The sequence below is a fragment of the Sardina pilchardus genome, chromosome 3, assembly GCF_963854185.1.
Source record: "Sardina pilchardus chromosome 3, fSarPil1.1, whole genome shotgun sequence".
NCBI classification, from domain to species: Eukaryota; Metazoa; Chordata; class Actinopteri; order Clupeiformes; family Clupeidae; genus Sardina; species Sardina pilchardus.
The window spans coordinates 27,740,861-27,754,858 of NC_084996.1; the positions used below are offsets into that span (position 1 = coordinate 27,740,861).

At 44.0% G+C, this 13,998-nt stretch overlaps 1 protein-coding gene across 3 annotated transcripts in view; it reads right to left on the bottom strand.

Annotated features, from left to right (window-relative positions):
* abat (4-aminobutyrate aminotransferase) overlaps window positions 1-13,919 on the bottom strand; it is a 32,149-nt gene extending 18,230 nt beyond the window's left edge. The window contains exons 1-4 of one of the 3 annotated variants that reach the window (XM_062532652.1): window positions 13,799-13,919; window positions 4,567-4,739; window positions 3,389-3,486; window positions 2,884-2,913 (exon numbers count right to left, since the gene is read on the bottom strand). In XM_062532652.1, the coding sequence (XP_062388636.1) occupies window positions 2,884-2,913; window positions 3,389-3,486; window positions 4,567-4,636 (198 nt within the window). In that variant the 5' untranslated portion in view covers window positions 4,637-4,739; window positions 13,799-13,919. Of the gene's footprint in view, window positions 1-2,883; window positions 2,914-3,388; window positions 3,487-4,566; window positions 4,827-13,348; window positions 13,494-13,798 lie in introns of those variants that run through there. The other 2 variants (XM_062532650.1, XM_062532651.1) reach the window with 2 other exon arrangements.
* Window positions 13,920-13,998: the final 79 nt, after the last annotated feature.

The following is a 13,998-nucleotide window of genomic DNA, read 5'->3' on the forward strand; positions in this document are numbered from 1 at the left end:
TTGCCTGCATTTAGTTCCACCAAAGAAACTGGAGAAAACACAACTCAAAACGAATTATTCGCATGAAGTCAATCAATCACAGACCAATTCAAGGCCAAGCTGCATTTCTGGAGCACCCAAGAGTGCCGTATAAACTGCCACCCAGAACATTAGCCCTACATGCTACTGTACTGTAGCATAGCATTCTGAGCCAACTCTCATCAAATTCAATTAGCACATGAGGGGGAAGGAATAAGGACAACAGTCCCGTGTCCTGAGGGCGCAAGTCTTCGCTGCAACACTCTGGAACCATTCTGCACTCAAGGTCTCAAGGCTCTCTCCACCCCCCACAACGTTAGAGCACAAAGCACCAGTCCAACGCAGGGACATAAATGAAAGGCTTCCTGCTATTCAGCCTGCTCACCAGGCACCAAATGACACAATCACTGGCCGCTGCCAGTTATCAATGGATCATGTGTAGCATGGCAAATCGCTACGCTAAGGTTTGCCGACTGACCAGAGCTCCCCCACATCTACAGCACACACACAAACACACAGAAAGAAGAGAGAGGGAGAAAAGGAGAGAGATAGAGAGAGAGAAAATACACAAAAACATCTTCATCTTTCATCCTTTCCCTCTTTGACTCACATTTCTGCCGTGCACACAAAATAATGTTCCTTTTTTTAGCCCATCTCCGGCTCTCCTAATGAGCAGATTTATGCATTATGCATTTCTACTCTCCATATTACTGTTTAACTGGAGGAGAGAGGAGAGGAGAGGAGAGGAGAGGAGAGGAGAGGATGGGAGAGGAGAGGAGGGAAGGAGAGGAAGGGAGGGGAGGAGAGGAGAGAGAGGAGAGGAGAGGAGAGGAGGGAAGGAGAGGAAGGGAGGGGAGGAGTGGAGAGGAGAAGAGAGGAAAGGAGAGGAGAGGAGGGGAGAGGAGAGGAGAGGAGAGGAAAGGAGAGGAGAGGAGAGGAGAGGAGAGGAGAAGAGAAGAGAGGAAAGAAAAGGAGAGGAGAAGAGAGGAGAAGATAGGAAAGGAGAGGAGAGGAGGGAAGGGGAGGAGAGTAGAGGAGAAGAGAGGAAAGGAGAGGAGAAGAGAGGAAAGGAGAGGAGAGGAGAAGAGAAGAGAAGAGAAGAGAAGAGAAGAGAAGAGAAGAGAGGGAAAGGAGAGCAGAGGTGCTTATATAACATCGGGCAGAAGGAGCAGGGGGAGCACGGGAGGAGCAGGGGGCGCGATCAGCGGGAGGAGAACGTTGTGCCCGTCCGCCTGTCACAAGCCATCAGGCTCTCGGGTCGATGTGGTCGGGTGGCCGGTTGGCTGACTGAGGTCGGACCTCTGTATGGAGCGCCCCGGGCATGTTTCAAGAGCAGCATCGAAAACAAAAGTGAACCAGCGGTGAACTCAAAAGATGCACTGACTGACTGACTGACTGAAATCATTCTCGTCTACCTTCACAAGGAAGAGGATGCTGTGAAGAGGAAGCCTCAAAATCAGGTGCAATGAGCCAAGGTCAGCCTTAAGGTATGCAGGGGTTGACGGTAGAATTATCTGTGGTATGAAGCTTCATAGAAACTGTATTGACCAAATTGCACAACTACATAATCCCCAAAGAGTTACAGTCCATCTTATTAGCCAATATATAACAGATACATATTTGTTTTGAATTAGATAGCTAATGCACACAACGGCTTCAACTGCACAGTAGGCATACATCCCTTATTTGTAATTTTTGTTTGTTTGTTTTATGATCATCCTGTCCCTGGCAGTCATCGATAACAGTCAGATAGCAGTCATCTCCCTATTGGTGAACTGAGCATCGGACGGTTCCATCACAAAAAATGCCTTATGATAGACATCTCAAAGTCATTCCCTACTCCTTTCAAGTGTCGTGTGAATTTCACACACACGCAGCCTCTGCATACAGGTGGTGTTCCGCGGGTGAAACGGTTGAGTTCACTGGGTCAGAGGAGTGTGACTTGATGAGAGCTGCCACGCTGGTCTGCCACACTGAGGCTTGTGGTCAGAACAGAGGATGTAGCGCTAGCTGCTCCAGTGATGTAACGAGAGAAGGAAGCCTATTATCTACCCTTGTCAGATACGCAAGCTCTCAGAAAAGGCTGCAATCTAGAACCCTTTAGGGGGCTTTTGGTTAGTCTCCAAGTCTCCAAGGCTCTTTAAAGATTTATTAAGCCCCTTCGGTTCTAATCTGATGATTCTCATTCTGTCAGCTTTTTTGCCAGCTATCTGAGACGAACCATATAGAATCTCTTCTAGTAGTACATCTTCAAAAGTTTCCTTACTGAGGAAATATTTGACATGAAAAACGGTTCTACACATTCAGATTTTAAAAGACCTCACTATTACCACTGCCGTGTATGGCTGCACATGAGGGCCTGTCTGTGTTCTTGGAGGCTTGTATGCGAGATGCTCACTCGTGATGGTGGGGGGGGAGGCAATTATGCCCGTGTGCATCAGAGCAGAACTTGTCTACACACAGTGACCCCTAGTCTCTACCAAAGCGTGCATCTTCAGTGAGCGCTCGCTCGCTCGATCGCTCGCTTTGCCAGCCAGTCATTCAGCTACACACCCACACAGGGCATGCTGCATTACCCAACAGACACAGCCATCACATGACATGGGAATGGCTGCCATTTTAGAGGACATCAAGGGGAATCATTCTCCATATGGGTCAGGGCCTGTTTATATTGGCCTCTAATTAATTAGGAGGTTGAATATGGAATTGGCTTTGTAACGTATCACTGCCATGAGAGCATCACGAAAGATACACAATATGGCAATATGGATGGAGAATTGTGAAAAGAGCATAGTCATTGCCTATAATGTATTGCTATGATGTATTTGTATTACATCATAGCAAAACAAATCACTTGTTCCTTACCTGAATCTCTCCCAGCTGTTTGAGCAGTTCCTGTAACAAAACAAATGAGTTACTCAGACTACTGTACTTAAAGGCTTACACACAGATACTTGGTGTCTATCGTGGACTGTAGATTGGTTAATATCTTATCCATAAGGAGCAACACACGTTAGCAAATGTATTGTGCAGAGAACTCTGCACTCTGGTGTACCAAATATAGCAAAGTAAGTACCAAATATAGTCTTTGCATAGATTTCAGTATTTTCTGAAATGCCTGAGGTGCTCGATCAGCTGCTGATCAAAACACTATCGCAGCATTTCTTCAAGCATAAACAGTGGCATCACGCCAAAACTCCGTTCCGCCTACACACAAACCATATCAAAATGGATAAACACAGTGCATAAATAGAGCATTCACCAAGCCGACGTCTCATTCACAGGCTGAGGAGCTGACAGCAGAGGTGAGCCAACCAGACGTTGGGTCGGCATCCCCATTACGCTAGAGAACTAAGGCAGAGTTGCAAACCTTGGACCTTGGCCCTGGGACCTCTGTCTTCATTGAGGGGGCATCATACTCAAAGTCCACGACCGACTTTGTGGCTGTTTTGCTGACATATCTGCAGCCTAGGAGGGGAGAGGGGAAGTGCAGTGATAACCATGAGTATCGGGCAGATGCATTCTTCAGATAGGCCAACACTGGATGTTTACACCGAGCTTTATGGGCTGCTCATGCAAGGCATGATTCTGATTACTGATCCTCACAATGGCACTATTCAAAACCACACAAGAAGCAGCAACGTAAGCAAAGTATGCTTGATGTTAACTAATATTTTTACATGTATTGGTACATCACAAGGTCTCATCCAATGGCTGTTAATAACAATGGCATACAGTAATGCACACAAGTGTACACTACAAATATGAGTGAATCATTTTTAGACCAGACCAGTTTACGTGTAATGCTGTGTGAAAAGGCAATGGATGACCTAGGAGACTCGCCTAAGTAAGTTTATGAAAGGTTGTGTGCCAGCATTGATCAGGGAGCCATAAGGACAGTAGCGCGACTCTGAGTAACACTTTGACTTTTCTCTAACTTGGGACGCAGTGGAGGAGTGCATAACCGGATGGAACCGGAGGACTGTTGATGATTAATATGCCATGAACTTGGCACTGAACTCACTTCTGCGAAAGCACAGAGGAGCATATTCTGCCCTTACACAACTGTCGCTACGCACAAGAAAACACCGAAAGTCTGAACTTCTTCTTTAACAATTAACTTCTAACTAACTTCTTTAACGATTTAAGTGTGCCATTACACAGATTTTAAATATAATTAGCCTACAAATAAGGATGAATTAAGGTATTCTATTAAACTCACTTATAAGAATTATAAACAAAGGTGAAAGACTTTTGTGCCCATTTTCTGAATGAAGAATTTCTTCACTGGCCAGTCAAAGCAATACTCATAGCAGGTTATTATTATTTATTTTTTTTAATGAAACAAAATAAATAAAATAAACAAATAACTGCTAGTGAGACAATTCCAAATTTACACACCGACAAAACACTAAAAAGTGACGTTAAACTGCCTGTATTTTAATCTTTTTTTTTAAATGACGGACATACAGTATGAACAACCTACGCTGATGTCTAGACCTTGATGTCCCAGACTTTATACTCAGTCCTGGGCTGCAGCTCACTCACCTGGTGCACTGAGGCGCAGATTGTGCTGAAGGGACAGAGCCAGTTGACGGCTCAGCAGCGACGAAGCCATGTGGGAGAGGGTCTGTCAGGAGGAACCGGAACAGAGAAGCGCTACCAAACCGCACCAGCACAGGGAGGATGGCTCTGGAACGCAGCAGCTGCTTTCACTTCACCTGAGAGGAAGCGACACACAGCAGACAGCAGAGCTGGGTTGGGTTGTGTTCTGCTGTTGCGGCACGTACACACTGAGACAGAGACAGAGATAGATGTCTGTTTGACTGGCGCGTTTATGCCATCAAGGGCGTTTACAATACATGACTCAGCAAGTTAACTGAGCTGCATGTCTGGACATACAGAAGGCTATAAGTCTGTATGTATTCTGTAAGGGTCACTATTAGATAGTGTGGGTCTTCAATGAAATGGTTGACCTTGTGTGTGTGTAATGCATTACAAATTATATTTTATTATACTCTGCGAAGAACATATTTCATTAATGCAGGGACGCCCAACCTTTTTTGGCAGGTGGCCCTATTTTGATGTCACAAAACGTTGACGTCCACAATCATTGTTGTGAGAGTGCGTATCTCATCTCTGCTGTAACATCCACTTGAGAGCGGTATTTCCTTGAATGTCCTAGCAAGCTAGTTTGTTTGTTTGACTTAACTCGCCTGTTTGTTTTGCTATTGTAATGAAGGATCAAATTAGTTACTTAACCTCCATTTTATCCAAGTTTTCATATTTCTTTTATTTAATGTATATATTTTATGCAATATACTTGTTAATTGTAAGATACTCAATATCTCAGCCGACCGTATTTGGATAGTCTTTGCTTTTGGGCTTTTTACTACAGTAGTCAACCACAAATTAGGCAGTGGCCCAAGTTTTGCTTCTCTGCATAATTATTTTATTTGGCTACAGTATCCATCGGCTTTAGGGAAGAGAAATGCTTGAGCCAAAATACTGTTGCAGCTGATGGGCAAAGGTGAGGTACACTGTAGCAGAGCCTACATAAACATGTTGGGAAATACAGTAGTTCAGATATAGGACGGGCATCAGGACTGGCATCAGCACTGCACTGGGATGAAACCATGCTGGCACTATCTGCCAACTCATCTGGTAGCTGTGAAATAGCATTTCAGGAGGTGAGTCAGTTTTGTTCGGCATGAATGGGTTACCCTCTGTGGTAAGCAGAGCCTCTTCCTCTCAATCAGTCTTTCACATGCAGCAGAGATTAGGGCTTAAAGGCACACCGTGGCTGAGTTTGGGTGTGGAGGTAAATCGAATTTGGCTCTCAGCAGCAGCGATATCTGAGGGAAAACAGGTTGGATTTCCTCCGAGAATTTTGCCTCCTCTCATAAACAACCACAAATATTTTGTAATTGAAAAGATTATTTTTTCCATCTGTACCCTCATCAGTCGTTGTTAGCATATTTCTTACCACACACTAGGACATGTATACTGCCCTACAAAGCAAAAGGGCAGTAACTACACTGAGTGCAAACTGAAAAAAATGACCTTAAAGTTATCCTGTTGTCCAAACAAAGCAGTTGTAGGTGGATTTTTGGACATGTGGAGAGTAACAACTTGAATATCATGAAAATGTTACTGCCTTTTTGCTTTGTGGCATACCCATCCTCTGATCACGAGATGAAGCAAGATCCCTGTGGCCTGGTGGCCACAAGGACATGATGGTGGCTCTAATGCCATCATACACCTAATCAGTACATCAATCTTCTCCAGGATCGTAGGAACCAGGAGAACACAAAATGCAACAGACTAACCATCTGCGTCCATCTGTGTGGGCCTCCCCTGCATAATGCAGCAGGCAGCATACTGTACAGTACCACGCTCAGATTCTGTGCTGCTCCAACAATTATCTACAAAAATGGTGAATCTGAACATCCTGTGAGATTGAGGCTCTTTGTGGGGTTCGCTGAATGGGGGGGTGGAGTCACAGTACAAAAAGTATGTGCTGCCAGGTCAGTGTGACCAAAACCGACTAGGATGTGTGTGTGTGTGTGTGTGTGTGTGTGGTGCAGACAGCCTTGTCCTTTATCTCTTAAGGAGAGCAGTTCACATTCCTAATACAATTTAGAGTTGTGATGCTATGTGAATTTCTCTCTGATTGAATCTGTTTTATCTATACTAAAGAGCCAAATCTTTGAAAGGGAACTCCTCTGCCTGGAGTTGCCAGATGTTGGACATTTCATTTTAATCAGTTTAATTAATTCTAAACTGCGCAGTCTCGTCTTTTAGACTTCTATTCCATCAATTCAGGTTCTTTTTATCTGTATAATCAATTTGTTTAAGGCTGTTCTATGATTCTGAACCTCAAGTCAGCTGGACAATTTCTAATCAAGATCGACTTTGTTTTTAGATCAGTTTACAGTAGCTCAGCTAACGTATACAGTATGTTCATACTAGCTATAAATCATGGGTGTTTTGCGCTTAGCCTGGTGGCAAGCATTCCAAAAATCTTTGGGACATAACTCAAGAGCAGCCTATCAGCAAGCACACCGTGGCACACTGCAACATGATATCCCCTTTAACGTTTGGGCATGTTTGTATTTCTACTATGGGAAACCACCAACAACAGGCCACCACCTACACTGGCATGCTTCGGTCCTTTCCTGGGTTCCTCTCTCCCTGAGCCGGGTGTCCCGGGGAGAGGCCGAGCTGCCACCTGCGCTGATCATAATTACAGCACATTGCTGTGGGGTGCTCCGCCTCCGCCCCTCTCTCTGAGTGACCTGGTTTCCCCTTTCCTCTCGGGCACCGCCGTAAATCAGACCAGACGTCCACCGCCACACAGGATTGTGGGACGGGGACTCCGTCTGCCTGGGCTGAGCCGTGCAAGGACACCACCGGGAGTTTTCTGGGTGGGTGAGGGGGGGGGGGGGGGGGGGGGGGCAGTCGACGACAGCCACTGACTGACTCATGCAGCCCCTGTGAGGCGTTGCTTAATCCTTCACACTTGCTAAGGCAATCACGTTCACACTCAAACACACACACACACACACACACACACAAACACAAACGCACACACATACAGAGTTACTAAAAGACACAGCTGGTGCATGGAATAATTGGGCTAAATGGTCTGCCTCAACTACACTCTCCCACAGGGAAACACTCTGTTACCTGCATCCACTGACCTCTGGTGTTTAGGTTATTAACACACACACACACACACACACACACACACACACACACACACACACACACACACACATACACAGAAACAGACACAGACACCAGGTGTCTCTGGGAATCGTTGCTGCATACAGTATCTGCCTTTGTGCTTTTATATAAAACAGTAGGCAACAGGCTACTGTATGCGTTCACTCTATGTTTGCGCCATTTGCCCGGCTGATTATGGTTACGGCCGGGATATCTGAAGGACCATTATCATTTCCACCACCATAAAGCGTAAACGTTAGTCATCAGTCACAAATGCACAAAGCAAGTGGCACACTTGGATTTGCTTCTTATCTGTATTTCTTCCCCTTCTATCCTCATTCTTTTGTGATCACCACAGTCTCGTCTCTCACGCTTACACAAGCACTCTCTCTATGTCTTTCTCTCTCTCTCACACACACACACATACACTATCTATCCTCTTCTATAAGACTCCATCATTCTCATCCAGTGTCTCTCTGCCTCTCTCTCAATCTTCCCCAGCTCCCAATTGGGGGGGGCTCCATTACATAACCGTATAGGTTCAGCCCAAGCAAGAAAAATCCAGACGACGATCCGAGTCTTCAGAATGAACGAGTCGCACAAACCCACCCCCCACCCAGACAACAAAACCTCAACTGGATGGAACTGGTTCTCAAAAGGAGCCGTTACACAAGCCTGCATCCAACATGCCCTGGGAGGAGACGCTGATGCGGCTGCTACCTGCAGAAGTGGGTTAAACTGGATGGCTTCCCTGGGGAAATACTCAGACACCGTTATGAATGACGCCATGCGCATTAAAAGTCTCTTCATAGCTGCAAGTTGCAACAATAACATCAAATGATTACATGTATACAGTGTTTTACATTTAAACTGGGGTTTGGTAGTTTTAGTAACAAACACACATCTCCACTAAGAAGATGCTGTTGTTAGAACAATGCACTGCAAACGACAGCACTGTCTCTCACACTAAATATATCCTCACTTGAACTGTTAGAGAGAAAACAGTCAGAAACTGCCTCCCGCCCCAGTGAGCTGCGAAGGAAACAGCAGTCTACTGTTTTCCCTCAGCGCTCAATGTTTAATGTTACAAAACTTGGAAACGGCTACTCGTTATTCATCCGGGGTCCGCACCTCTTGCCATCCAGGCCCTGGGATCGCTTCACTGCCAACAGTGATCCGCTGTGCAATGTTGCACAACACAGCCATGCCTCTACAGCAGCATCAACATCTCTCAAGCTAGACAGAGTTTTGTGCCCCCCCCCCCTCAGCTCCTTACACACAGATCTGATACTATGAAATAGAATAAATAACATATTCCAGTGAAAACCCGGAAACACTTTTGAAACCTCTAGTGTTCTGTTCAGTGCAGATAGCTATACACAGCCTGCTGTGTGGCCATTTTGAAAGTGATTTAAATGCTAATTACTTCAGCGTTACGCAACATGTTTGGCATGCATCGGGCTTGGGATAAGTAAGAGCAACTTCAAAGGATCAACAAAATCCACTGTTGAGAAAATAGGACAGAATTCATCAGAAAGGGTGATTAAGCAATGATTATGAAGATGCAGTTTAAATTGTATCGATGGCACAAATTTGACTTGAGTGGTCCTAATCACAGCGATACATCTTAAGGCCTTAAAGAAGCTGCAATGTTTCTTTGGGGAAGCTATCATGGTATAATAACAAATCCTCCAATTCGTCTGATTAACCTGGGCTTACGCTGTTCTGTTATACAACCTCCATATGTCATATAACACGGCATATTCTCCCTCAAGAGCAATAAAAATCACTACATAATCCTTTACAAGGACTGTTCTGACCACCTAAATTAGCAGTGTGTTGTTATACAAGTAAATGCAACCGTTCACTGGAACTGAAGTCTGCACACATCCTGTTACACTAATGATAAGTGAAGGAATTTTCCTTGAACAGTAACAATGTACACTGCAGTGCACACAATTGTCATAACTGGCCTTGCACAAAGGAGAGAGAGCCTATCAACATCATTAACGCTGATCTTCACAAACAAACCCTTTTATCTGGAAAATCATTTCCATTCCCATGTCTTAGTATAGTATGGTGAATTCAATGATCTATTAGACACATTGCAGGATCTCCAAAGATTATGCATGTTCCTTTGATTTCAAGGGATACTTCACATAATGTTATCATTAACAGTGGTTTAATTTTCCTCAGATAGACCACATTGAGGGCAAATGATCAAATGAGTCCCTAATCTGTAGTCGTGGCAACAGCACACACATACAGGGGCATGATGGGAGTAGAATGAATCAAATAAATATTGGCCTACAGTTGCCAGGGCGACCAGGGGGAGCGAGGGTAGCAATTCTATTCTAACCTCCCAATCCGTCGTTTCAGCATGGAGTGGACTTCCGCAATTGTCAGAGTGCAGGGATATGTTTTTTTTTTTTTTTCATTTTTAAAACAAAGCATCTCAAACCCAAACTGTATTCCAAATGAATAGTATGTTCCAGATGATGCTACTGTACCTCTGACAAAGACATGGTAGACCAGACAAAATGTTGCAGCTATCAATCACAAATTCTTGTACCATTAAACCAACTGAAAGATGGGTGTTGCCTCTTATGAGATTATAATAATTATCTGAAGATCTCCCAACCACAGTGCAAAGCTAGCATAGCTACTGCTTTTCACCATTGCAGGGGACATTTTCACTCATGTACTTGACAGTGTTAGCAGATGTTCCTGGATTTCTATAAGGTCAGTGAACACAAAGATGCAATCACAGGAGACAAGGCCATCGCAGCACAACATGGCTTTTGGTACCACCTTAGTGGTAGATAATTCTAAAATGCACGTTTTGAAACGGAAAAACATAATTTGCTGTATTTCTGAAAATATGAACCATTTTCTAGAGCAATCTGCCTTCCTTTTCTGCACTGTATCTTATTTACAAGGCTACAAGGAGGTTTGTTTGTCACATGCATATGATTACAAAATTGTCAGTTACTTTGCCTATTTAGGTCACAATAGCAATGCCAAAATCCATCACTTTCAATTGGAAATGCAAACAATGTAGTCTCATCTTGTGATTTTACAAGTAAATAAATGTAGAGAACAATTTAAATAACCATATAGTTATCTCAGATGTATATGCAGGTCTGAGATATGACAACTAAATGTACTGAAATATTCTATAGTCAGTCATCTAGAATAAACACTGAAAACAGGGAGGAAGTGGAATCCACAGGAAGCAGCTAAGCATGTTGAAGGCACATTGCAGCAACATTGTAGTCCGATCTGATTTGATATCCAGATGGATAGCATGGGCTAAGTCTACAGCACAGGAGAAGAGACGGATGGTAACCAGCTTGTTCAACAGCACTTCTCAAGCGAAACAAGAATAATAGATGAACCGGCATGGTGGTAGTGGTAACTTATGGTGTTCTGCCAACTCTAAAGAATCTCAGCTGATGGGTTCGTGAAGACAAAGTACATTCTTTATGGTGGTTAAAACTCACTACAGGTACACCTGTCCTGGATATTTAGCTGCAGCGTAGTTCAGCCAGGTATAATTAATACTACTGTACGTCATTCATTCATTACCCCTGACCAATCACCAGGCTACATTGGCTTTATTAATGACTCTGCTCAGGCACCTGCCCTGTTGCCTTCAGGTGCTGATTTTCGATGTTCCCACCCACCCTCCCTAATCACCACCAGGTCGATCCTCGTCCAGCTGTCCAGGGGGTAGGCTTCGCTCCTGCCTCTCGTTCCGGCAGGATTTGCCAGGGTCTGCACACTCAGTGACCTGGACCTAGAACGGGGCCTACGCCAAAGACTCTCATTGTTGCTTATTTCTATCCCGATTAAAATCTTTGTTAACTTCAGTTATGTCTCTGAGTATTCCTGGCTGAACTGGTTTTAAAATTGCTGGAGGGTTTGCTTGTGAACAAGAGGTTAAGCCGCAGGTTAACTCAACTTAACTTTGCTGGCGATTGATGGGGACAGAAGAATTTTGTTTGTGCAAGCGAGACGGTGGCCATTGGGGACAAACAAGCAATAGGCTACAGGAGGATGGGGCAAAGCAGAGGATTGGAAACTCCTGGTGGATGTCGGAAGGCAACTGCAAGTTCTAATCTACAATGTATTGCCATTGACTGCTTTGAGACCAGACACGGTGGTACATTCAGAGTGTGAGTGCATTGTCTACTTTACTGGGCTAATTCCTTTCAAAGATGCGATGGAGGAGGCCTTTATAAAAAGATAAAGATCAAGTATGCAGAGCTGGTGGCAGAAGTAAGAGAAAGTGGCTGACAAGCACACAAAAGTCCAGTGGAAATAAGGGTTAGAGGTTTTGTAGCACAGTCAGTCACAACACTGCTGTTGTTGGGTTCTGGTTTCTAAGGAGGGTCATTGGGAGGGTCTGCAAAACAGATGGATGGATATGTTTTGAGGTGCTCGGAGACATGTCGTAACCTGAGTTGACTCTGAGATGTGTGAAATAGCTGTGTTTTCAGAATTCAGGGCCCCACAAGGGCCCAAGGGTAGAATCTACTTAGTCATATTTATCTAATAGACTACACCAGAACCACAATTTAGGTTATCTAGAATTAGATAACATCAATGTTTTAGTGCCATTAGTCCATCCACTGGCTATCTCCGTAAGCAAAACATTAGTGCTCCATCATTTGCATACCATCTACACCTACCCTACACCTGAACAACAGGTGAGTGCACATTCCAACTAAAGGTCACCACCAAATCTGTTCCGTTCCCTTCCCAACAGAACAGCTTAATCTAAACAGTTAAGAAGCTGTTATCAAGAAGCTTCATTATGTCAATAGTTTGTTATATGTCAAAACCCGCATATAACTTAAATGGCAAATGCAAATGTCAACCATTGGAATGCAAAACTTTTGACATTGGATGCTCCGTGTGATTCAGCTGCATGTAGCCAGAGCAACTTCCAGGGCCAGACTGGTCCCTGAATGTTTTTGTTATTAACATTTAAAGGGACATAATACATTTGACAACTTCAAGAAAATATTGCTAAAACGTGGTTAATAAGCAGCTTGATTAGACTGCCAGACCTCATCTAGGCTACAATGTTTGTAGGACAGCCTATCAAGTGCAATAGCATGTGCAGAAAGCGGAATCCTGCAAATGTGCAATAATAGCGGGTTTATTATTGACAGATCATTTCTAGTCAAAGGCCTGTGGTCTTATCGCTTATCGAGATCGAAGTTCTTTCAAGTTCCGCTACTTGACGAACACATGCAATAAACGCCAACCGGTTCCGACTGGATCAAACTAGTTCAGCATTTCTGCAGACAATATTGTTACGAATATCACAAAATCAGATAGTGCTAAAATGTAGCATTCAATAAAATGTAGACTGTTGACAATAGAGAATGCACTTTCATTTGCTCTACGGTCTAGACGAAAGTTACGCATATCTCTGTCAACACTAGCCTAATGTCAAAAGAAAAAGATCTCGAGACATTTGCTAAGTTGCTGCTTCGACGAATTAAGCAATAGGTTATTAGCTCACATCACGTATGATAACCTCAATGATACGTTTTTTAAAAACAAAAGCGAGCAGACTGAAATGACTCACCGTTCGATTTAATACGCGGTCTAGGGCAAAGAGGAAACCACAGCCACTGCGGCAATATGATAATGAAAGTAGAATGTAAACAGTAGGCTATGTCTGGTGAGATCTTGCTTACAACATCGCCTGTGATCTGGTCCTTTTGCTTGAAGGAGGGCCTTCCATGGACCAGACGCGCTACTAGCCAATCAGAGTATTGTGCACTGGCTGACACTTGGAGCTGTAAATCGAGTTGTCAACCATTCATGTCAAATAATCAAAGATGTATGGGCTGTCTTGGAACCCATAAGCCCTACGAAGACTAACGGAACAATCCAACAGAATAAATCACTGTACGCACCGATAACGGTTCTATCCATGTAAGCCTAATAACGTGCTTTTACAACAAATCGCCTGCGCGCCACTGTAAAAAAGTACATTCTGGGCATATCTAAGTTAATATTTCTTATCACTGACCTTTTCAATCATGGAAGATTATGCAAAGAACAAAACTCGCGACCGGTGTCAGTCAGCAATCAGCAAGCGGTAAATTACAGTGACAGATTTTGTAACCATCTGCAACAAGCCCAACCTGTCGTGTCTGTGATTATGTACTTACTCCCTCTACAGTTCGGCTTCAGAAGAGCGGTGGAATATACAGTAGTCGACGGCTGACG